Source organism: Pholcus phalangioides, unplaced genomic scaffold (genome assembly GCF_987345545.1).
Source record: "Pholcus phalangioides strain wild (caught in Gottingen) unplaced genomic scaffold, Ppha-v1.0 ptg000024l_1, whole genome shotgun sequence".
Taxonomy (NCBI): Eukaryota; Metazoa; Arthropoda; class Arachnida; order Araneae; family Pholcidae; genus Pholcus; species Pholcus phalangioides.
This window is the reverse complement of record NW_028301616.1, coordinates 21928653-21955066: the sequence shown is the minus strand read 5'-3', so window position 1 is coordinate 21955066 and position 26414 is coordinate 21928653. Positions and strand designations below refer to the sequence as shown.

The window sequence follows — 26414 nt, the reverse complement described above, 5'->3', positions numbered from 1 at the left end:
GAGGTGGCATTGAATTGAAGATGTCAGCATTTTGTAATCCCTATCCGGAGTGCCACCTATAAACTTCAAGATTGAGCAGAGGTGCCACAAGATATGTAAAACTCTTCCTCTCATTCCAATGGTTCCTGCGAGCATAAAAAGTTTAAACATGCCAACTCCTCATTGGATGTTCCCTTTTTCGATCCTCTTTTGCTAGGCATTTCTAAGTTTCGTGCATGTGAATGTTTTTTGTTGGATCACACTGTGATCCTTGTTAAACATCGCCTTTCCTTGCATGCCGCGAACCGCAAAAAGCTGGTAGCCATCGAGTTTTATGGCATGCCGGCTAATGTGAGGGAATACGGTGGTTTGTGTAATGGTCAGGGCCCATCTTTACAGGTTCGGGGACCCTTCCCTTGATCCCTAATTAAAGATAAATTATAGGGTTTGGAACCCAGCCTCCCTGGTTTTTTTTTCTTTTTTTTAATTGGAAATTCAGAATCATAGCAATGAAAGTCTTCAATGATTAGGTGACCACAGTTTAACTAGGATCCAAACCTGATCGTCCCACCCATTAAAACGCAACTTGTCCCAGACCGCCCGTATGAATTGGATAAAAATAATTTGCATTTGGGCATTCAGAAAATGAGTTACCTCGGTGCCATCACATGGGGAGTGAAGTCCGTCTTGTAAGAGGAATTGCCCTTGAATGGCTCATCCGGTGGCTTGAACTGACACTCTTTGGGTCCACAAGGCTTACGCCGGGACTCCGAGTCGTGGTACTTGAAATCGGTCTTGTAGGTCGTGATGCTCTTGATCAGGTCTTCCGGCCACAATTTCGACCCCGGTTTTGGTTTGCAACTAGCCCTGACCTCGATTTTCCTGGGCGGGAAGTCGTGAGCGTAAGTACCCGTGGCCTGGAACTTGCCCTGTCCCACGAGGATGTTGTCTGGCTTCTTGCCTCCCATGATCCTGTCCACGAAAGGATACTTCTTGTACGTCCTCCTGGTTTCCGACTGCCCCATGAACTCCTGCCCGAAGGCCATGATGGCGTTCTCGACCGGCCTGATGGCCTGACCCCTGCACTCGTCGGCGACTTTCCTGTCCCAGGACAGGAACGCCCGATTCTGCGTTGTCCGGCTCTCCATCTTATCCGGAGGTATTATGATGTTCTCCTTGAGCCGGAAGGGTTTGTCTCTTTCGGGCATCACCCTCTGGTCGAAGTCTTTCCTGTAAGTGCTCGTCCCGTACATCTTCGATTCCGGAGGCTTGTACGTATCCACGGTCCTCACGAACTTCGGCGGAAGCTTCTTCGGGGTGTAGGCGTCCGTGTGGGTGCTCGTCTTAGCCATCTTACCGGTCGGCATGCCGATCTCGCTCTTGGGCCTCCAGGCCGGCAATTTCACCGACTTGCCCTTGTGATCAAAGGCCCTCCTGTTCTCGGTGCCGTATTCCTTGGTGTCTTTGTCTCTCGGGATCGTGTCCGAGATGTGCTTCCTTGGGCAGTGGTGCCTGCCGCAGGTGCAGATCTGGCATATGCAAAGTCTCGTCATTCTTTGGACAATGACGTGTTGGATTTTGCTTCTTCGATGATTCTTCTAGTAAAAGAGGAAAAATGTTTGAAATTCTTAGAATAGCTGTATATGTATATTCCCACGATATCGCTGAACTGGTAGAAATTCGCCTACGGCCAATTTTGTTCGGTAGAGCCGCTATATACAGTCATTGTTTGAACATGGTCTCAATTTCCCGATATTTTCCCACTCTTCTCTTTTCCTGTTGCACCATTGTTGTTTTCCATCATGTATCGCGCTTTGGCTTCTTACCAGGTGCATACGCCTCGGCTATCATTACGCATTTCATTGTTTGGCGATATATTGAACCCTAGCATGGGAGCCGGATCAGAAAAATTCGCCTCCGACATTTTGCCCTAGACGAGTAAGTGACCAAGTGCGTGGGAGTGTGACTGTATGAGTGAGTGAGTGCATGAGTGACCACGTGAGTGGTTGAGTGACTGAATTCGTCTTTCATATACATATTCACTGAATCGCTTACTCAGACGGTAACTCACCCACTCACTTGGTTACTCAATTGCACACTCGATCGGCCATTCATATATGGTCACTCACCCATTCACTAGGTCACTTACTCTATCTCTAGGTCGCTCACTCACTATTTTTCTCACTCACCAATTTAAACCCTCTGTCACTCACTGTATAACTACGGTACTGTGTCATTTACTGATTGATCACTTGGTCATTCGTCGCTCACTGACTCGTGTCGAACTGTTGTCGGTGAATTTTCCTAGCGATGGAAATGGCGGTGAATTGTTGTCGGTAAATTTTCCGGAGGAGAATTTTTTCCGTAAACTGTGACTATAGTAGGGCGATTATGGGGTTTTTATGGTATATAAATAGTGTTCAGAAAGCTTACTGGGAGGGGAGAGCGATAGTAATAGTACATATGACATGTAAAATAAGCATGTTATTTGAATCTTTTTCAATTGAAGACATGTTTCAATAACCGGTTGAATTATAACATTCCCTCCTGTACGTTTTCCCGCTTAATACGACTTTTATTTTCGTTTTCCCAACTTTTACTAAAGGCGGATCGACTGTTTTCTTTTTGGAGATTATCTTCCGACTCGTGATTATGAACTAATTCTGAATTGTGAATTTCTTTTATCGTTTTCATCAACATGGAATTTTTCACTATTTTTCTATACATTTTCCACAAGTGTATTTTTTTCTATGAATTATTTCTATTTGAACGTCAATTATTATAATCTATCATCGAAACAGTAGATTCAGGGAGTGAGTGCGGTAATGCTTGATAATATTTTGGGAGTATTTTTCGGGCATGTAAAATATTGATTCGGGCATTTATTATTTAAAGTCACGTGCCCGACCAGGCATGGAAATTTTCGGAGATTTGTCCAGCCCTGTTTACTATCATTGCATAAATGACACATTTCTTGCTATGAAATTGTAATTTATTCAGTTTTTTTATGACACATGCAAATTATTAAAACAATACATTTTTTTATTTTATGTGAGGGTGGCGTAGAACTTGACCTTCTGACGCGACAGGGGCCCCGCGGAGTTTTGACTTTCATTACAGGGGTTGGGAAACACTGCCTTTTGATGCCGGTTTGAAACCAACAATCAATATAACTGTAGAAATATAACAAATAGTGTTGTTTTTATTTCATAGGTGGTAGCAGGGGTCTCAGCTCAAATATTTTTTTGCTATGTGACAACCATGTCTGTATAAAAACGTAGTAACTGGTATTATGATGCATAAAATTTACACCGTGTGCATCATGACTATAGAAAATATTTTGTGTCATACCTCATACTTTTCATCTTCATGCCGCATGCCGGTTTAAAACCAACCATCAATTTTATTTCAAGAATTATAACAGATGGTTCTGTTTTTACTTGATAGGTGGCGGTCAGTCCAGTATCCGAGCTCAACGATATTTTTCACATGATAAAATATAATAAGTTAAAAAGTTAGGAAATTTTCCTCCCATTATTGTTATTATTATTTTTGTCATTTTGCAAAATGTTTCTCCGGTTTATGGGGTCGGTCTGTGAAATTTTTACTTTACTCTCAGTGGTGCGCAACAAGAAAAATGTTGAAGAACAACGATCTAGTACAGTGGTTCTCAACCGGTGCTCCTTGTGCACTCTCCGGGGGCTCCGCGGTCGCTCGAGTAAGTTAAAAAAAACCAGTAAAATTTAAAAAATTGTTATAAATATTTTTAAATAGTAAAAAATAAATCAATAACTTTAATGAATAATTAAAAAATGGGCCTACGGGGCTCCGCCATAGAATTTTTTTACTAAAAAGGGCTCCGCGAGTCAAAAAAGGTTGAGAACCGCTGATCTAGTAGGTGTTGACCGGTTCTCTCTAAGGTGGGAAGCGGGTTGTGTCCAATCTTCAAAGGTCAAATGTGTTAACCGGCCCACAAAAAAGTACAGGGTATCCCACAAATTCATAAAAATCAAAGGAATTGGTTTATTTGAATGCGGTTTGTGAAAAGGTATTCTCACGAAAGGGTTATTTTTGGGTACAAGGAAACAATTACTTCAAATTTTTGTCGATAGAGGGCGCTGCTTTATTATGATGTTGACATTTGCAGACAACTTTTCTATTAGGCGCGGTAGCCTAGATCGATAATATACTCGCCTAAAGTACCAAAGGATGCTTAGAGGAGCAGCGAGTTCGATGCCCGGTTCGTCCTTGTCAGAAACTTTCCCGACACAGGGGTACAACAGAACTGGTGACATGACCACAGAAAAAAATTGCTACCGCAGGGAGTCCCACACCGAGGGGTTAGCGAACCAACCCTCCCGGTGAGTATAAATAAAGGGCAAAATGTAAAACACTGTCGCTCGGAATCGGCAATAAATTGTAGGTCCCTTTCTAATTAGTCCTCGTGTGTAGAAAATGACCGTTGGTGCAATAAATATGATCAACTTTGTTATTAGAGAAGTTGTTCTACATCAGCCACGAATCATCGACTGAAGCTTCAAGAACCTTTTGGACACAGAAGAGGTTAAAGAAAGGTTCAGGTGTCCACAATTCTCTGATTTGTTTTTTACATGCAGCGCCCACCATCGACAAAAATTTGAATCACATTTTTTTTCATTCTAAAAAAAAAATCACCCTTCGTGAGAACAATATTTTCGCGAACCGCATTCAAATACACTAAAAGGTCACAGCCGGATTATGAGATCATCTTTCCCCCACGGGGGGCCCCAAGATGGGTTACACAGGCAAAAAAAGGAGTAGCCGCTGTGGTGGTCGAGTGGTTATAGTGACGGACTCGCGATGCGAGGATCCGTGTTCGAACCCCACAGTGGTGGTCGGCTGAAGTTGGTTTCCTGTGGTTCCCACCTTCAAGGCGCGAATGCGAGCCGATCTCCCCGTTAAAAAGTCTCGCCACAGAGAGCAACAGGCCTACAACGTTACAAATATTCAATCATCACACTTCACTCACAATTTGAAGTATAGATGGCAGCACTGAAATATCATACGCAACGCTAGCTACACACTCAGACTGTTAGGTGTACACACACTCGCTTTGTTCCAGACTCTGCCACGAAGCTGGGCTGGAAGAGATCTCGGCAACAAAGACCCTGGCGTTCATTCATTCAGGCAAAAAAAAGGACTGGACCCCTGCCCGCTAAACACCCCTCCCCCCCAGTGCGACCACGAGCACTCCCGAACACCTACCAAGCAGAGGATCATGTATATTGTGGTAGAGAAACTAATACAAACAGGATTCAGCTGAGGGAGCCGAATAGGGCACTTCACAGGTCCTGAGAGATGGTATTGTAATACTCCAATTAGAGAAAAGCGCGTTCAAATACACCAATATTCCTTGAATTTTTTATGAATTTCATACTATTTACGAATTTATGGGACACCCTGTACCTTGTCTAGGCTATGGCTTTCAGTCGCACCTCAAGAACGCCCAGTTTCATGTACTAACGACCATTAGAAAAAAAATGAACTCAACAATTCGATTGTATTCAACAGCATGATCTTTATTAAAACTTTTTAATAAAACAAAAAAGAAATTATACTAAAAAATAATAATAAACAATAAGGTTTTTGTTTGTTTGTTTTTCTCTCACAAAAAATACAATATTTTCTTCAAATCAAACGAAATACATTATGTCCGCGAACATATTGTACACATTTTCTGGAAAAAATAAGAGAAAACTGACATTCATTTTTGTAATGATGAAATCGTAATTATTTCGGATCATTATCAGTCACCGGATTCATTTACATTTTTCCATTGGCAGTATTTTTCATGTCAAATTATATCATAATAATAACCATAAAAATTACAAATATTTCACTTGAAATTCTCAATTTGTGATTATTTCAACCTTTTTACTGGTGTCTTAAAGTTGTTCGAACCTAAGACAAACGATCGGGGCGGTCTGTCTGAACGGGGATGATGGGGGGGGGGGGGGTCCCCTGAGTGAGGAGGTACTTTGGGCCCCCCATAGGCACTAGAGGCTGAGGCCATTTGACTCTCCCCCCCCCCCCCGCAATAAATTTTGTAAGATGGTTAAGGCCGATTTCTGAAAAAACAATGCAATGCACCCACCCTCCTTCTCCTGCGTACGTGCTTGAGTCTCGTATATACGGGACGACCAGCAACTTTCAGCTCATTGGGAGGCAACCCTTTATAGCCATGAAGTACCAGCAATTCAGAATTTTGTTTATTATATTTCTGTTTCATTAACATCATTCTTTTTTACGTACTTTGTGCCCCCGGGTCATTTCCGGTGGCCCTGACGGGGATATCGATAGTTTTATCAGAATAAGTTAAAGACCACGCTACCGGGGGGGACAATAATGATAGCAATTCCATTTATAAACAAAAAAATTTTCACAACAAAATTTTTCACTGCTCATGACAATTATAAAGAGGAGGCAGAGACCAGGGGCGGCTTAAGAAAAAAATCTTTACCCGTGTGCCTATATCTGACGCCTCCAAACGCGTTTTTTACCCTTGCCTTTTCAAGTCAGAGAGCCGCGTGAGGCCAAGACCCCCAATTTTTTTGAGGTAAACTTCTTGACCATAGTCTGTTCCATCTCGCCGCTTCTTCAGAAATTTTTTTCTCTCATCGTCCCCTAACTCAAGCAAACCCATAGGATCCTATGTTATACTCGTAGCTTCTGTCGTTTCCCGGATCATTTCGTTCCCCCCCCCCCCAGGGAGCGATGTCACCCACTCTGGGAAACACTGTTCTAGACCTTCATATCCTTTTTCTTTTTTACTAAAAAGTCAACTTAAGGTCTCTCTGAAAATCTTGACTTAGTGGGGAGGAGAAGCTTGCTGCTTACTATATTTCATTGATATAAAAATCAAACAATTCATCGCCAATCGTCACCAATTAGCGCTAATAGCAGTGAGTTAAACAAGCTGCCGTTCTCCGGATTTTCAAGAGAGTGTCCACCGGTGGAAATCAGGTAAAAATGGGGAGCCAAATAGCAGGAAATTAAGGGCTGCACGATGCAGCAACTTTTCTGATTTAGTAAAACGTGTCCCACGTATGGGAGGCTGCCGGGATTCCAGCCCAGACCCCTCGAATTAGATTCTCGTTGAACCCATAAATTTACTCAAAAATTAATTTTAACAAGGGGTCTTCCATTCCAAGGCCTCCCTCATATACATTTTGCTTCGGTATGTGAAGGACAACGAGAAGAAAAATATAGTCCAAACTGGACCACAATGGGCGTAAAAAAGTGCCACAATCAGAGCGAAATGCCGCCAATCAAAAAGGTATAATAAGCCCTTTGACACACTGATGAGCCTTGAAATCAGCCGTGGGGGGGGGGGGGGTACCTCGAATAGGACACCATGGCAAATAAAAAGTCATAGAGACTCACTCAGGTATAACGCAACAATGGTCCCCCAAAAGGGTAGGGCTGGCAGGGCTTCAGTCCGGGGGCCCGGGACTATTTTTATAATTTTTTCCCCAACACAATAAAAAGTCATTATTTAAAGGGGGGGGGGGTGGTCAAAGATCTCAGCCTAGAGGCCCAGTTGCAGGATTGGGGAGGGCATGGTCGCAGCTTCGGACGACTTGGGGGGGCCTTAGAAGAATAGGAGCGGACCCCATGATAATAAGATCTCTGTCACTATGATTTTTGAGAGTAAGTATGTAAACTGTAGCAGGCTTGGGGGGGGGGCCTTAAAACATTTATCACTTTAACGGGTGATCCCACGATGCTCTAAGATGACCCCCCGAGCACCATTTCAAACACTCATTCCCAAACTCTTCCAATAATTGAGAGATTGAGAGACCTCATCCTTAAAACATCAATACTGTAAAATTCTTAATATCCATCATCCGAAAGAGCAATCAATTACCGAAATAATTATAATTATACTATAATTAACAATCGCTTCAATTATAAATTCAATATTATAGAGACTCAGTTACAGTCATAATGAGAAAAATACAACAGTATTGAGGTACAAGGTTATTACGCGCTTCTTTTAGCGGGAGATAATTTTCGGATTATAATTATATACATATAAATATTATATACTATATTATAAATATCTAATAATACATCTAAATTATGTAATTAAATTTTTTTTTTCACTCTGATTATTTTCAGTTCCTGCCGTGACATCATCGAATAACAAGGCACCCGATTATATATAAAAAAAATTATAATATATACACACATATAAGAGAAATTCCACTGTTATAATGAATTAATTATACAAGCATTATGAATTATAATTAAAAAATGGCGTTTGATACATGCTTAAGGAAAAAATAGAATTATTACAGAGTGCAAAATGCGAAACGAAATACAGTGTTATACAATGAGAAAGCTTTTTAATTGTTGCTCAGTAAAGTCTATTGTTGCAATTGTTGTTGCAACAATGCATTTTTTTTATAATACCCGTATACTATGTATATATAATATATATATATATATTATCTTTTATACCTGATTATATTAAATGACGAAAAAAAATTCTTTTTTACAAAATAAAATACTCCAAATAAATTGCACTTCCATTGTAATTCGAAGAAAGAACATTATAATCCATTGTTAACGAAAAAAAAAAGTATTATAATTACTATAACCCCTCCACTCCTCTTCCCTGTGCAACTATCATCAACATACACAATACACATACTAAAGTGCATAACGCTTTCATTGAGGTACATACTTGTGTTATAATTATCGATTGTTTAAAAATGTCTTTTTTCCCTTGAGATTTTTCCGTACGATAGAGATTCTCAAACTAGTTGCCTTTCGGGATGCCGGGACCGAAATTCAAGAATTTAGAGTCATTCAAGAGAATTGACTCTAAATTCATTCATTAAATCTGAATTTTCATTGATTTTTGAATACTTTTATCCATTGTTTCTGAAACTGATTTTTTTTTTCATTATTCCTGAAATGATTGTTTTCTCATTGTTCCTGAAGTTATTATCATTTTTCATTTTTACTGAAATTATTATTATTTTCATTATTAAAAAACATAATTTTTTGATTTTGAAATTATAATTTTTTTTGATTTTGAAATTATATAATTTTTGATTCTGAAATTATTGTTTCTAATTAATTCTAAAATATTTGTTTTTCTATCAATTCTGATTTTTTTTTTTTTCTATCACGAAATGAATTTTTAGAAATTCTAAAATAATTTCTTTCATTGTTCCCCAAATTATTTCTTTTCATTGTTTATATGTATATACTGAATTATTATGTGTTGATTATGAAATTATTATTTTTTTCACGAATTCTGAAATTTTTCTATCAACTCTGAAATTTTTCCTACTAATTATAAATTTTTTCTTTCAATTATGAATTTTTTTCCATCAGTTATGGAATTTTTTCTTAATTTTGAACTGCTATGAATTTCAAAATAACTTTTTTCATTGTTCTTAAATTTTTTTTCATTCTTTTCTTTTATTTCCATTGATTCTTAAACTTTTGTTTTGTTTTATGCTCGAAATTTTTCTTTTTTCCTTGTATTCTTTCTTAAGAAATTTTCTCCTCTATCATTACTAAAATTTTTGTTTCCATTCACTTCGAATTTCCAATTCTAAAATCATTTCTGTTATTATTTTGCGCAATAATTTCTTTTATTATTCATGAAAATATTTCTTTCCCTATTCCTCAAACTATTATTTTGTTTAGCCTGAAATTATTTCTGCCGTAGGGGGATGGGGGGTGCTCTTCGTTTCACAGTCGCTATAGGTAGTGCTCGCAGCCCGAGAAAGGTTGAAGACTGCTTTTTTCTTTAAGGGCACCGTAAGATTCTTCAATCTCATCCCAAAATGATGCGATTACGTGGAAAAGTTTGAGAATCCCTGCAAAATAAAAATGGGGGGAGGGGCGGGGAAGCGACCGTAGAATGTTCGAGAACCCAGCGAACGTATCATCTTATACATCGGATATGCTCGAGAAATACACGCAATTGACATGTACACACACACACACACACTTACATTAAAGACTAGATGAATGATAACGAGATTAATATAACGATCGACACACACATACAGTACATTAAGAAAAAGTTAAAAAAAAAAAAAAAACAGAGGAAAAAGTCCAATAATATGTATAAAAAATTAAAAAAAAAACGAAGATTTTGATCTAGTTGTGGTTCTTACGTCATCATCATTGGCCAGTGGCGTAATTAAAGACGGACAACGGACATTGACCGTTCATCTCGATGGCGGTGAACGACTGTTAAGCCTCAACCGTATCGGCGTGTCCGAGGTTGTGATCATCCTGAGGGTTATACCGACTTCCTTATCATTCGCTGATTCCAATTGGAATTTTTGGACAACCTATAATCAATTAAAAAAAAACGAAATTAAAAAAAAAATTCCGATATATGATTAAAAAAAAATGTATATCGATGAATGATCGATAAATAGCATCCAAGTATCTCAAGTGAAGAGAGAGTGTTTTCATTAATTATAAATTGATGATTTCCTGGAATAGGGGAAAAAAATAATTCGGATTATATTGTAAAAATATAAAAAATTGTGGGATCAGCGGTTTTAATGTGTTAAAATTTTTTTTATATTGGTAGGTTCAGATTTATTTATCGGGGTTCTTGACCCCGTTGCAATTTTTTTTTTCAAAAAAAAAGAAATATTGATGACAGATCTATTCATCGATGATGATATGAATCGAGATCGATTCTCAGTAACAAGATGCTTTTTTCTCAATAATTTCTTAATTAAGGCACGGAATCCGGTCTCAAGACGTGACGTCATCGTGGAAAATATTCGGACTTTACACTATTTGATTGCATCCGGACATCCCTGACATTTAGTGACTATGTGGTGGATTTAACTATTGGTATGGATTCGGTTCTTTTCTTTCTTGTCACTTTTGAGTACAGCGTTGTATTGCGACGCTATGGACAATTTCTGTCCACATGCCCGTGGCAACAGTTCAGCACATTCACCAACTCATATTGTTAGTGTCCAATGATGTCTTAAACGGGCTTTCAACGGACACGAGTCTCACAAAAAAAAGGGGTTCCTCCAAATTATTCATTATTATTTCTCTCATCAAATCTGAGTGTTTGAAATAATTTTTTCTTAATAATCCTGAAATTATTTTTCCTTAACAATCCTGAAATTATTTTTTCTCAATTCTGAAATTATTATTTTTCCTCTCAATAATTCTGAAATTATCTTTTTCCTTAATAATTCTGAAATTATCTTTTTCCTTAATAATTCTGAAATTATCTTTTTTCTTAATAATCCTGAAATTATTTTTTCTTAATAATCCTGAAATTATTTTTTCTTAATTCTGAAATTATTATTTTTCCTCTCAATAATTCTGAAATTATCTTTCTTCTTAATAATTCTGAAATTATCTTTCTTCTTAATAATTTTGAAATTATTTTTTCCTAATAATTCTGAAATTATTTTTTCCTAATAATTCTGAAATTATTTTTTCCTAATAATTCTGAAATTATTTTTTCATCTCAATTCTGAAACTATATAAATTTTAAATACGGTATTACAAATATTATTTTATAACTATATATTATTTTTTTCAGTAATTATGGAATTATTTTTGTCATTAATTTTGAATTGTTATTAATTCCTGGAATAAACAATTTCTCTCATTGAATCGCAATTTCTTTTTAAAATTTTGCATCCTTTTTTGAATGTCCCCTCCCCAATTTATTTTCCCTTAAAGTTTTTTTTTTTCAATTGAGTTTTGAGGGCAAAGAGATTATGTGAAGCGAATTCGCAATTGCCCTCCCTTCATGCCGCAGAGAACTTTATACTTCCTTTCGAAGATTATAATTGTATTGAGAGTACTTGGGTTTCAGGACAAATCAATCCCATGATTAAGATTCAATTTGTAATAATAATAATAATTTGCACTCACTCTGGTTAGAAAGAGTCTCATCTGGAGCTCGGCGACTCGTCTCCCGATGCAGGACCTGATCCCGACACCGAACGGTAAACATCCTTGAGATCCCAGAGTCTCACGGTTCTCCCGATCCCATCGTTCAGGATAGAACTTGTTGGGATCCTTGAATCGTTTCGGATCTCTTCCGACGGTATACTGGGACATAACTATCAGTTTCTGCAAATAAAAGAATACAAAAAAACATGTGAGTATTCATGTCCTATATATACCTGGGGTGTTTCAGAAACTCCCTAACTTTGAAATGACATAACTTGAATAAACACAGAGTGATGGATGGAAAGATGATCATTTTTGTCGCACCGCGGTCACTTTCTGCACACGAGGGCTAATACGACAGGGACCTACAATTTATTGCCGATTCCGAACGGCAGCGTTTTAAATTTTACCCTTTATTTATGCTCACCGAGGGATTGGTGCTCTAACCCCTCTCGTTGTGGGACTGGTAGCAATCTTTTCCTGCGGGCGTGGCCATGTTATCGCAGTGCCTGTTGCATCTTCGCCTCAGGAAAGTTTCTGACAAGGACGAATCGGGTATCGAACTCGCGATACCTCTAAACACCCTTTGGTTACTTTTAGGCGAGTATCTCAACGACTGAGCTACCGCGCCCATTTTAAAGATAAAAGAAGTGGTGCGTTTTTGATGACAGGTCTGGAATTTTAAATAAACTAGTTTGCAAAATTAGCTATAGTTTTTACCGAGAGATGGCGCCACAGTATTTTCATTTGGAGATCATTGTTTACAGTAGAGGTTACCAGATTCAGAAACTTCAAAATGAGTACGCTCGCTTGCACAATTTCAGTAACGACTATTTTATCTACATATAGAAACGTCCTCTCCACTTGTCAATACAAGATTCATCGAAAGATTGGTTATTTGTGGAGATAAAGATTACAAGGAAGAAAATTCATCACTGCCCCCCACGGGGACTCGAACCCCGGTCTCTCGCTTGCCGGACGAGTGCTCTACTATCTAAGCTATGGAAGCAAAAAGAATATTTCAACCTTGGAGCGTATATATATATATGTTGAAAGGCACCGTACATGGACGGCGTCAACAATCAACAAATAGCTCGTGAATGACAAAGGTCAACCAGATGGCCATATGCATATAGATATGCTTCCATAGCTTAGATGGTCGAGCACTCGTCCGGCAAGCGAGAGACCGGGGTTCGAGCCCCCGTGGGGGCAGTGATGAATTTTCTTCCTTGTAATCTTCATCTCCACAAATAACCAGTCTTTCGATGAATCTTGTATTTTATCTACGTTCACCACAGATGGCGCCATTATACTTACTTAAAAAAAAAACCAATAGTTCTCGAATCGAAACAGACCCCATCTAAGACCCAGATTCCGAAAATTATAAATTGGGGCACGTGAACTCTTGGGCACGTCACTTTACATACTTTCACAACAGTGGCGTATCTATAGTAACACAAAAACAATTGCTTTTTACCCGAAACACGAAGACGTATTTGGTTTTACAGTATTTCTTTTTTCGGGGGGGGGGGGGAAGAGATATTTTTTGATTAAGCTAAGTAGTACAGCCCTGAGTTTTCTCAAAGAGAGTAAATATATGTGGGGAAAAAAACAAATAAACGTTCACTGTTGAATAGGATTTTGTTTCACACAGTGTAATTTTTTTTTTCTGGAAAGGAAAGAAAGAAAGAAAAATCCAGAATTTTCTGAAAATGAGGGCAAATGAGAGAAATATCGGAAACGTATGAGGACGGCTAAAGTGACATAAAAAATGAGGACGTCTGGTATCAACAATATTCACAATAAGAGTCCTCGAACGCTGCATCATCTTGAACCGTTCGCCTGTGAAGCATACGCATCCATTGCGGTAGAGACATTTGTGGGAAAGTGGCTTCAAACTCCGCTCTTCACCTTTGCCGAAACATTGCTAGGCAAGGGGACCATTCTGAATCCATCGTTGCGTGTGATTTGAACCATTTTTGCGAAGGGCATTATCATAGGGGTTACCAACCATCCTCCTTTTTGATGTCATTTCAAGCGTCGTCCTACGTTTCGGAAAATTCGCCCTTTTGTCCACCTTTTCAGGTTACCCAGAATTATTTTTATTTTTTTGTGGGGAATTTTCTTTCCCCACTTAGAAACATATATTTCTTCATCGATATGAGAGTGTTTTTGTGTTTCCCCCCCCCCCCCATACACGCATTCACCACACAATAGCCTCCGAAATTTCCAGAATTTTTTGTGTTTCTGCTTTTTTTTTTAGCGGTTCTGTTTTAAAGTTTGGGAAAATTATTGTTGTGGCCGGTTTATATTGGTCTGAATAGTGACGCCATCTAATGTGAAAATTGGGATAAGTGACGCCACTAAGGGTGCACACGCAGGCAGTTTTCGAACCTACCCTGCATTATCACCCACTGTTCAACAGACATTGCACCGAGATTGTGGTGCCATTTATTAGCCAAAGTTGTATAACTAATTCTATAAATTAAATTCCGGGTCTGCCAGTTAAACGAACTAAGTGTTTCATCTCTCTATTTCTTTTTATTTCAGAGTTGACTGGTCCTCGACAAATATAATCATAATTGCATGATACTTTTCTGAATTATTCGTGTTTAAAAAAAATACTACTTACTCCTGCTGGTATGTGGTAACCTCCAAGTTCGACGTCAGTCGGAAGTACTCTTGTGAGGAATGATGCTATCGGGTACATCCTGAAAAAGACGGAGATTCGTTAAGAAACATGTTGAGGTTAGGGCCGTCTTAACTCAAGCCGTGGGCTCACCCGGGACCCCTCGTCGAATAAGTTCTCCGACGACCTTGCATACGATATCACACACAATTGTGTTGGACTTATAAGAGGATTAAGCATTGTTTGGCCCGGCAGCCCAGGAAACCTGTTAAGATGGCCTTGGTTGAGGAAGAGAGATTATTATCGAATCTTTAGGAAACATGCCATCATACTGACCTTAAGGTTTCTTTGATGATGTACATGGCGTAAGGGATATCATCCAGATGGTGATCTTGAACGAGCTCTCCTGGTCTGACAACCTTGTTGATCTCCGACAGCAGCTTTTCTTGGCAGGCGGGGTTCACTGCAAGAGAGTGGAGGGCCCACTGCGTCGCGTGTGACGTCTGCAAGACAGAACGCAAAGTTAGATTCGATCAACCACGATCCGGAGAAAGCCATCATCGTACAATGCCAATTAGCAAGCATAGGCCGAAAAGACTTGTAATCCGAAGAAAAGGGTCTTACCGTATCTGCGGCCGCAATTATCAGATCGGCAACTATATTGACGATTTCTCCGTGTTGGATGGTGTCGTCGGACATTAGCTGGTTGAGCACCCCACTGACGTCATGACCTTCCGCCTTCAAGCGTTTGATTTCACTGATTCTTTCTTCGACGTAGCTGTGGGCTGTAAAAAATAAATTCATAAACCCCCATTCATGAAAATAAATCGAATCACATTCGAATTAAAATAGATCCTATTGGTGTAAAAATGGCTCACCCATTTCGATGGCTTTGGTGGCCGCGGCGTGAAACCTCTTCCACACTGGTAGGTTGAGTGAACAGGCCAGCCTTGGCGGTATCATTGTCATGTTGGCAGACTCCGTGAAGATCTCCCTCACGCAACGGACGAACTCGTGCAGGTGCTCGGAGTCGTCGTCTCCAGGCTGCACGCAGCCCAGACGTCTTCCGAATACCATCGTTCCCAGCGCTGGAATCAAAAAAACAAATCGAAATTCATTCAACACCCGATACAATAAATCACATTACGCAACCTCCGACCTCACAGGTTCTAGTAGGGGATGGAGTCTATTCGGCATGTTGGCGGCTAAAAAGAAGGGAACATTTTAAAAACCAATCACACTTGTGAAGGGGCTATTGACTTTTTTTCAGCCGCGCCCACCCAAAATCAACAAGATCCGCTTCGCGACCCACGGGACTGTTTGTTTTTCGAAATTGGAGAAATCAGTGACGCAATGAAAGTGCATTTATAACAGAAGTGTAAGTGGAGTTGTACGACTTATGTAAGAAGGCCCTGCGAATCAGGTTTGGGACGTGACCCATAGCTAAAGAATCCTTGGCTGTTAGTGGAGTTGTATGACCCATCTAAGAATGCCCTGCGAATCAGGTTTGGCTCGTGACCCATAGATAAAGAATCCCTGGCTGTTAATGGAGTTGTACGACCCATCTAAGAAGGGCCCAATGAATCAGGTTTGGATCGTGACCCATAGCTAAAGAACCCCTGGCTGTTAGTGGAGTTGTATGACCCATCTAAGAAGCCTTTGCGAATCAATTTTGGGCCGTGACCCATAGCTAAAGATATATGCATATCTAAAGAAACCCGCACTAGTGTATATAAGGTTAATTTCAGGCTGGGCAAATCACCAAATATTTACATGCCCGACTTGAAGAGCAACTCATGCTCGGATCAATATTTTATATTCTAGCTAGCTTCAAGCGAGGTTGTAAAAATTGCATGCCCCGGGAATGTCGGCAGTATATTTGTCCAGCTCGTGCATGAAAGAAACCGGTCAATATAGGCGAAATATGGTCTTTTCCAAAATCATGTCCATACCCGGAAATGATAATTATCGTGCAGTACAGGCCCTACGTTGAGGCGAGACAGGGTCTCACAAATGTTGGTAATGCCCTTGGCAATCGGCACAAAATTTTCATTTTTAGTTCAAGACGAACATGAATCATGTTTCAAATTCCTAGGAAATTAAAAGAACTTGCGATGTCATGTTGCGATTTATGTGATAATAATAATTATTTTTTTTAAAAAAGGAAAATTTCTAGATAATTCCTTTACGTATATATAATTCCTGTACGGTGGCTCACTTGCACAGTACAAAACTATACAGTGAAACTGACATTCAGTGATAGTACAAGAAGGCGCCTGTAAAGGATATTCTAAGGGCTTTAAGTACAAGGAAGCCTACGTATCCATGCAACACCACCTATGAACAAGGCCTCCGTATGAAGCTTGTGACGTCAATGAAGAAGGCCATTTCTCCTGTTGCCATTTGATATACTGCAAAAAAAGGTAAAGATATCGCATGCGTCGGATCTGCTATATTCAATGGCAATAGGTGAAATGGCCTTCTTCACTGACGTCACGAGCTTCGTGCGGAGGTCTTGTTCTATAGGCGGTGTTGATCCATGACGTCGCATGCCATACACATGACGTCACGGACTTGATTACACGAATTATTTCGGATTATCAGACATTTTTTGATAGGTTTTGATATAGTACTCACATTCGACTGACCAGTTGTACAGGTCATTCTCCAGGTCCTTGATGACGGCATCCGGGCTCCTGTCACTGACAGACTCCCACCGCCGGATGACATCGGTTATAACGTCATTAAATGCCGGTCCGTGTACGCTGACGGCCTGAGGATTCATCAACACGTGGTTGAGGATCCTGCGTCTTCTACTCCACTGATCACCATCCCTGATGAAGATATATCATTTAATATTTCAGATAATTATACTTGTCTCATGATTATAATTAATCACGAACTATAGATACAAACTGTCTTATTTATTTACATTATCATGTTATCATAACCGTCGAATAATGCATGTTATTACAGGCTGGGAACCAGCCATTGGTTCGCTAAGAGTATGCGAGTTCAAGCTTAATCATAGGTGCCGAATGTACACCGTGCAATGGGCATTCCAATAGCTCGCAGGGCAGACATCAGGGCCACCAGATGGCGGTATATGACGAAAGACGTCACTCTCCCTTGTTAATACGACGTCGAAGACGAAAATAAATATGGCATAACAATTACGAAAAGATAATTATGGCACGACAATGACTAATTGCAATGTGTTACGGCAATGACTCCTTCGAGAGAAAAAACTGAAGATATGAAAATGTTATTCAATATGTTGTTACACATAATATTAAAGGCACAACAATGACTTTATGATAATTCTTCAGTTAACAATGACAATACAGTTAACAATGGTGTTTTATCTAACAATGACACTCTGGTGTTGTTTTAGTTCGTGGCTTTCACGACAATGTTTTTGCTGCTCGTTGGTTTTGTGGCAATACTTTAATCTCAATGATTTTACTGAAATGCCTTGCTTAATGTTTCATGCAACAATGGTTTTCTGACAATGTTTTCGACAATGCTTGCTGCATTTAATCATGATTCTCTAATCGTACTTTTATTAATAATGATCTTCCAAGAACTCTTTATTTAACAATAAATTTCAAACAATGATTCAACCAACAATACTTGTCTAACAATTATTCAACCAACAATGCTTTTCTAACAATGTTTTAACAAATAATGATTTTTTATAAGAACCCTTTAATTAATTTTCTAGCAATATATTTTTGTTTGCCAAAGATGTCTTGACGATAATTCAGTTCAGTCTTCATTCCTTCTCGAGTCGTGAACACCGTCTTCCTCCATGATCAGAAAGAGAGAGAGAGCACCCACATGGGAATATATCGAAACACTAATAAATGTACGTATATGCGGCCTAAGGCCGATGCTTGGTTAAATGCAGCTTGAACAGGGAGGGCATTCAACCCTATTATGGGATATTTATACTCGCGAACACGAAATCGGGTGTAAGCATCGATCACTCTCGTGTATTTTAGTGAGCACCACGATGCTCGCGAGTGACGACCGGTCAAAAATATGAAAACATACCTCTTAAGAACATTTCCCCAATAATACAGGGTGATTCAAAAATAACCATCGGGTTTTAAAAACATAACTTGAATCATATAAATTGAACTGTTTAATTGTAAGCGGGGTGAGACAAAGCAAAGGTTACATTTTTATCCCCACACTTTCCAAAAGTGTTTTGTGTATTGGAATATGCGACATCTTCATCGCTTATTTTAGTGCAACGAGCGCACCGAAGAAAATATAGGGCACAGTCACCGTCCCATCAGATGAGCCTCTAGAAAGGTCTCTCCTGATCTTTCAGTTACTGTTAAGACTACGTTACTGTTTGTGACTTTTCCTTTTGGAGGCTTCATTAAAGACGCTGTGTACGCACCTCCACAGCCAGCTGCTTTGAATGAGCTCAAGAACCAAATTACCGCAGCTTTTATGAACATCAATAGGCTACTGACATGCTGCATCGGGGATGAATCGGACTATCACGTATATGTGTGCCGCGTAACGAAAGGTGGACCCATAGAACATTTTTAAGTAGTTAAAAAAAACAACTTGAAATGTCTCTGCTGCTTATGAGTTATTATCCATCTTGCTGTCTGTAATACTTTTCGAAATACCGTATATTTCTTCGAAATCCGATTATTATTTTTGAATCACCCTGTAGATTTGGTTAATAAGGATTTCCCAATACCTTGATTAATAACGATTTTTAGAAAACTCGCTCTTTGATTGAAAGCAATTTCCTAACAATGTTTTGGTTCACTGATTTTTATAAAATGCTTTGGTTAACAATGATTTTTAGAAAATGCTTTAGTTAACAATGATTTTTAGAAAATGCTTTAGTTAACAATGGTTTTCAGAAAACTCTTTGGTTGAAAGCAATTTCCCAACAGTGCTTTGGGTAAAAATGATTTCCCAACTGTACTTTAGTTAACAATGATTTCCCAACTGTACTTTAGTTAACAATGATTTCCCAACTGTACTTTAGTTAACAATGATTTTTAGAAAATGCTTTAGTTAATAAGGATTTTTAGAAAATTCTTTGGTTTAAAGTAGTTTCCCAACAGTGCTTTGATTAAAAATGATTTCCCAACAGTGCTTTAGTTAACAATAATTTTCTAACAATGCTTTGGGTAAAAATGATTTCCCAACATCTCAAGAGTGCTTTTGGTTACAATTACTTTTAGGAAACACATTAGTTGATGATTTTCTAAAGACGATTTTTCGACGATGCTTTAGTTAACAATGATTTCAGGGCATTTACTTCGGCTAACTATATTTTTTCCCTAAACGATCTTAATGAAATATCTCGAAATAATATAACAAACCCACTAGCGATTTGCGTAGCAAAAAAAAAAAAGATTTCTCGTGTCATCATAACTTGATAGCAGAATCAACTCAATCTCACAACGAAATTTACGAAACATAATGCGCGTGATGGGATCCACGGGTTCTACGCAAGAGTTCCACGAGTTATCACAGATGGTAGAGGGTTCTGGCAGAAATATCTCCACGATCCATGGGATAGAGATAATGATAACAATACAATTGGCAAGAGCAAAGAAAATAGACCTCTTTAAGTGCTTAAATGGAGAGAGGTCCTTTGCCTCCACATGAACGATTTAGTGGGTACAACATCACGGTGATGATCCGATAACAAGCTGGTTAACGTGAGGGAGAAAGAGAGAACTTGCTTCTCTCTTAATACGGTATCTACAAGTTCAAGGTCACGACAAGATTTCGATCCTCTCGCTGTTGCTACTACATACTTACGTACGCGATTTGAGAGTGACCCGTTAACCTAATACACACAGACCTCCTCCTCTCATTCACTTGTAATATTATAACATGGCTACAAGCCTGCTGGAAACGAAAGAGGGTGAAAACAAGTGAACTTGGGACCAATGATACAGAACAACTTAGTGCCACTGTGTGTGTGTGTGTGTGAGCTAGACTAGGCTTCTTGTAACGGTCTTTTCTCTTTTTTTCACGTCTGTGTTGATTCCGTTTCTAGTTCACGTTCTCGAATCCGGTTAATTAAATGGGAACTAGAGAGAGACATTTAATTGGTATTAGTCATTAGACGAGAATTTCGTTGCATAAATATCGTCGCAGCCAGTCTCCAACGACTTGGGAACGATACGCTTTTTTGTAAGGATTGATTGACTGAACTGCAAAGTCGGTTAAGAGTTACGCTGTTACGGTGAATGTGGTAAATCCGGTGATTATGCATAATTACCGACCATTTTTGTTTAAGTTTGATACATTTTGAGAATTTATCACATTTACCGGTGATTTTGTACAGGGTGTCCCTTAAGTTTCGTAATTAGTTTAAAAATTCATAAAAATTGAAAGAATCAGTACTGAAACAGTTATTGTCACGAAAGGGGAATTTTTTTTGGTACAGAATAAAAAAAAGAAATTGGTACAAATTTTTGTTGAACTTTTCTTCAATCTCTTCTGTGTCCGAGACGTTTCGCTAAGCTTCAGCGAGAAATTCGTGGCTGAGTTAAAGCAACTTAGCCAATGGTGCTGTATCCATCAACGTCACTTTCACAATGAAAACCTTATGTAAGCGCCAGGAATTGGAAAATATCCAGAAAAGAGCTGTTAATCGTACACCTTGCATTTCATATAGAACTTGCATATTTCTAGTGATTTCCTTTCATGCAGTGCCGTCTATCGACAAAAATTTGAACTAAATTCCCCCTCCAAAAAAAATTCCCTCCGTGAGAATACCCTTTTCCACAAACCGCGTTCAAATACAGCAATCCCTTTAATTTTTAGGAGTTTATGAGATACCGTGTACATAATCACAAACTCATATTGGTGAATATGATAAATCGTTAGTGAATTACTCAAATTTACCTCTTTTTCTCTTTAACCAGATCATGACCCGCCGCTCTGTCTCAGTAAAGAGATTTTAGCAGGTGGTCGAAGACCTGGGCCATGCTGGGAAAATGTTTTGTTTAATTGGACAGAACAAAACACAAACAAAATACAAAACAAAGGCAGATAACAAGACAAAAATGCACAGAAATAAACAAAAATGGACATGCGCATACATCCACCAAGGGACTTGTGATTTTTATGGCAAGTTACGGTTATAGAGTGCACTCATCACGTATGAGACAAGCTGATAAATGGTTAAATTTAAGTGATATTTCAGAATGATTTTTCCCATGTTTATGAAACTTACCGAATTTATTTTGGAATTATTCATAATCACCGGTAAAAGCGATGAATGCAGTGAAATTTGTCGAACTTACCGAGACGATTGGTGGTTACGTATAACAACCGGCGGTTATGCATGATTTCACCGATTTATCACATTTACCATAACAAAACTGCTTTCAAGTGTCTTCAGCTTAGCAGAATATCATGAGCACTGTTTGAGAAGAGCACCGACGTCTGCTCATACTCGCGAACCAAGTTTAAATTCAAAATTTTTGAGTGCGATTTGAATGGCCTGGGTTCAGTCGGTGGTATTAATCGAGACCTCGCGAGCACAAAGTTCGGCCCCGTGGCGCTCACGAGCAGAGCAACAGGTTGAAGATCCCTGATCTCACGTCTTACTGATGCAGAATGGATGCTACGCAGGTGCTCGCTCCTAGGCAAAGCCGCTTGTAAGTTAATCTCTTAATGCAGCTTTGCTCCTAGGTCATAGACAAGGTACGCCCCCCCCCCCCCACAAGATCAGAATTTTCCACTGGCTCGTTCCTCGTGGAAAAAGAGAAATCCCCGAATGTAATGAGATTCATTCCGGACTGTAGAAAGAGCCCCATGATCCTTACCCCGTCCCGCTGGGAGGGTCATGATGGTACATATGCTGGAAGTGATTTCATTATAACAGTGGTCCTCAACGAGGAGGGTCCTCTGTGGAGAGTGTTTTACTGAATGCCTTCGCATGAGAAAACAGTTAGCTTATTGTCTTTACATCATTATGTGCTGAATATTATTCGTAAAATAGGTATACGGTTTTTCATCTTATTGGCAAACGGACGTCCCCGGCCTACGTTTTATTGTCGCAAAGGGTCCATGGAACACAAAAGGTTAAGAGCCCTTGAACTGCAACGTGGTCTTTTCGGGTTGTTAGAGGTAAAATGAGGCGTCAATCCCAAAATCCGTATGAGCGTCTCAGGAATACTTGCTGTGTTTTGAAAATATTAAACACGTGCAATGATTGATAAGTGCCGAATCGAAGACCACAGGTAGACCTCCCATTATGCCCCCTCCAGGTGGGCCTGGAGCTGGAATCAACCTCATTAATTTTCTGTTTTTCTCTCACTAGAAATAAGCTATAGAAGGGCCACACCTGAAAAAAACATCCTGGCCCTGGGGACGCAAGAGATCTCCACCTACGGCAGGGATTTTTAACCTTTTATGCTCCCCAGACACTTTGTGTCCAGGACACGTTTCTTGCATGAGCAAACGGGGGCGCGTGTCCAGGACCCACAAATTTTAGAGCCCCGAAATTTATTTTTTGCCCTTATTACAGGTACGGGCTCCTGTCCTCTCCCCACGTCTCTGACTCGGAGAACACTATATATAAGGAGGACCCTCCAAAATTCATAACTACCCAGGGCCATAACTTATGAGAAACATGCCCTGTTTGTGCCAATAAGAGACAGGACAGGTACCCTCTTTTGCTAATACGATGGGGAACGTGGACCCTTTATAAAGAATAATATTCGGCAAGTAATTGTATTAAAGCGATAGGCCAATTGCTCTCTCATCCGACTCTCTAAAACCTCCCAATTAAGAACCGCTGGCCTTGGGAACTCCCCCCCCCCCCCTTCGGGTAGGGAGAGCACTAATAAAAACATCTCTTACAGTTAAAATGTGAACATGATTTTTTCAATGTCAAAAATTAATTAAAAATAAATACTGTTCATGTTCACACATTAAAAAAAAAATCCGAATGATTCCACATTAGGGTGGCATCATCCCATCAGGGGCGGCTCTTAGAAGGGGCGCCAAATCCGAGTTTTAAAGGGCAAAATAAAAGCTTTGTCGACCAAAAAAACGTGGCCAGGAGATGCCGAAAATAGGCCCGGGGTTGTAGGTGACTTCATTAAAATTTCATTTCGATCACAGAAGTAAAAAAAAAATAACTCGACTTACATGAAGAAAAGTCCCCTGGAAGTCCCCGTCTTCTCGTTGTAAATGAGCCAAGCTTCGGGAACCATGTGCACGGGGTGTTTGCCCTCGTGCAGGTACACGGTATCGATGCATTCTTTGTCGGACACCACGACGCAGTCCACCGTCCCGAGCCGGTCCTTGAATATAGGTCCGAGCTCGGTGTGTTTCTTGTTGCAATACTCGTGCAGTTTCCCGCCGCCGCCGCTCATCATCAGCTCCAGAGTCGTCCCGACCAACGGCAGGCCCTTGGGAGTCGGGATGTGTTCGAAAGGCCGACTCTTACCACCGACGACGCGCCGGTGCTGCTGTTGTTCGCGGGACGCCGCCGCTGCAACGACGACGCTCGAGACGAGCTTGTCCCTCGCGCCGTGGAACGGACACGACGGGGCCGCGCTCTGATGGTGGTTGAGCACCTCCGCGGCGGCGGCCGTCGTCGACCGCGATCTCTTCGAAGTCAGGTATTTGGCCGAACGTCGCCAGACAGTCCGGCCGGACGATGCCAGAGCCATTTTTTCGATTCGCTTTGATTCTAATATTGCGGCACGTTTATGGTGACGCTTCCTGCGCGTGACGTTACCGTCAACAATCACTTTTATTTTTTTTTGCAACAATGTAATAATCCTGTGGAGGAAAAACGAACTCGCGATGACTTGACACGAGAGGAACACGATGCACGAAGCCCGTCCTGCTCCGATTGGAGAGGGATCAGCGACTGAGCAGTGAATGGCACCGACAGTTTGCTTTTGTGAGAGCGCGCTCTGTCGGGAGGAAGAGGAGGAGGAGGAGGATCTCACGCTAAATAACCAACCGGCATCTATCTCTCACACTCCCCCCCTTCGATATCCCCCCCCCCTTTCCTCAAAAAAACTTTTTTCTCTAAAAAAAAATCACACACACTCATATATATATATTAACTTTGAAATTTATTTTTTTAAATTGACATGGAATAAAGTCAGGTTGAATAAAATGGTTTTTTGGTCGCAAGTTGAAATGGGTTTTTTTTTGCTGATTCTACTCTATTAAATCTGAATTTTGCGATGATTCTGAAATTATTTCTTTCATCAATTCCGAAATTCTTCTTCCATTAATTCTGAAATTATACTTCTTTCATTAATTCTGAAATTATTCTTTCATTAATTCTGAAATTATTCCTTCATTAATTCTGAAATTATTCCTTCATTAATTCTGAAATTATACGTCTTCCATTAATTCTGAAATTATACGTCTTCCATTAATTCTGAAATTATACGTCTTCCATTAATTTTGAAAATTTTCTTACATTAATTCTGAATTTTTTTGCTCCCATTAATTCTGAATTTTTTTCTTCCATTAATTCTGAAATTATACTTCTTTCATTAACTCTTAAATTATACTTCTTTCATTAACTCTTAAATTATACTTCTTTCATTAATTCTGAAATTCTTCTTTCATTAATTTTGAAATTATACTTCTTTCATTAATTTTGAAATCATACTTCTTTCATTAATTTTGAAATTATACTCCTTTCATTAATTTTGAAATTATACTCCTTTCATTAATTTTGAAATTATACTCCTTTCATTAATTCTGAAATTCTTCTTTCATTAATTCTGAAATTCTTCTTTCATTAATTCTGAAATTTTTCTTCTATTAGCTCTGAAATGAATAATTTCATTCACTCTGAATCTTCAATAATTCTTCATTAAGTATTTGTTATTCTTCATTAAGTATTTGTTATTCTTCATTAAGTATTTGTTATTCTTCATTAAGTATTTGTTATTCTTCATTAAGTATTTGTTATTCTTCATTAAGTATTTGTTATTCTTCATTAAGTATTTGTTATTCTTCATTAAGTATTTGTTATTCTTCATTAAGTATTTGTTCATTGATTCAGAAATTCTTCGTCCATCAAATATGAATTTGCAATGATTCAGGAATGATTTATATTCTTGATTCTAAAAATCTTCTACCACTAATTCTGAATTTACAATTATTACGGAATTATTTTCCTCATGAATTCTGAAATTCTTCTTTTATTAATTCTGAAACTATTCTTTTATTCATTCTGAAACTATTCTTTTATTCATTCTGAAACTATTCTTTTATTCATTCTGAAACTATTCTATCAATTCCGAAATTCTTCTTCCATCAAATTTGAATTTGCAATAATAAAGAAATTATACCTTACATTTATTCAGAAATTACTTTAATTTATTCAGAAATTATTTCTTTAATTTGATCTGAAAAATCATTCTTCCATTTAATTCTTAATTTTTAATGATTCATAAATCTTTTCTTTCTTCATTATAAAATTCTAATTAACTATTGTCCCGCGTGCTCATCCTTTTATTTTGGTATTTTCCTCTGGATAACAATTACTTTATAGCTATAGCCATAAGAAAAATCTTTCGAGCAAAGATCATTCTTGTCGCAATATTCTGCAATCGATTAATTCCTCACTTTAACACTATTGGAGATTATTACTTGCAATATTATCACAAAATTTCTAGAACAGTAGTTCTAGTAGCAATACTTTCGGCAACAGTAATTCTAGTAACAATTCTTTTGGCAACACCTATTCTGGTAACAATGCTTTTCGGAAACAGTTATTTTAGTAGCAATTCTTTCGACAACAGTTATTCTGGTAACAATGCTTTAAGCAGTTATTCTAGTAGCAACGCTTTCCGCAACAGTTGTACTG

The 26414-nt window shown here is 38.9% G+C and overlaps 1 protein-coding gene across 1 annotated transcript; it reads right to left on the bottom strand.

Annotated features, from left to right (window-relative positions):
* Positions 1 to 9151: 9151 nt before the first annotated feature.
* Positions 9152 to 24464, bottom strand: sad (Cytochrome P450 family protein sad). Its single transcript, XM_089250821.1, has 8 exons — positions 23717 to 24464; positions 17198 to 17394; positions 15439 to 15648; positions 15185 to 15345; positions 14897 to 15063; positions 14564 to 14642; positions 11911 to 12111; positions 9152 to 10340 (listed from the first exon to the last, which is right to left on the bottom strand). The coding sequence occupies exons 1-8, from the start codon at positions 24241 to 24243 to the stop codon at positions 10215 to 10217; spliced, it is 1668 nt and encodes a 555-aa protein (XP_089106947.1). The 5' UTR covers positions 24244 to 24464; the 3' UTR covers positions 9152 to 10214.
* Positions 24465 to 26414: the final 1950 nt, after the last annotated feature.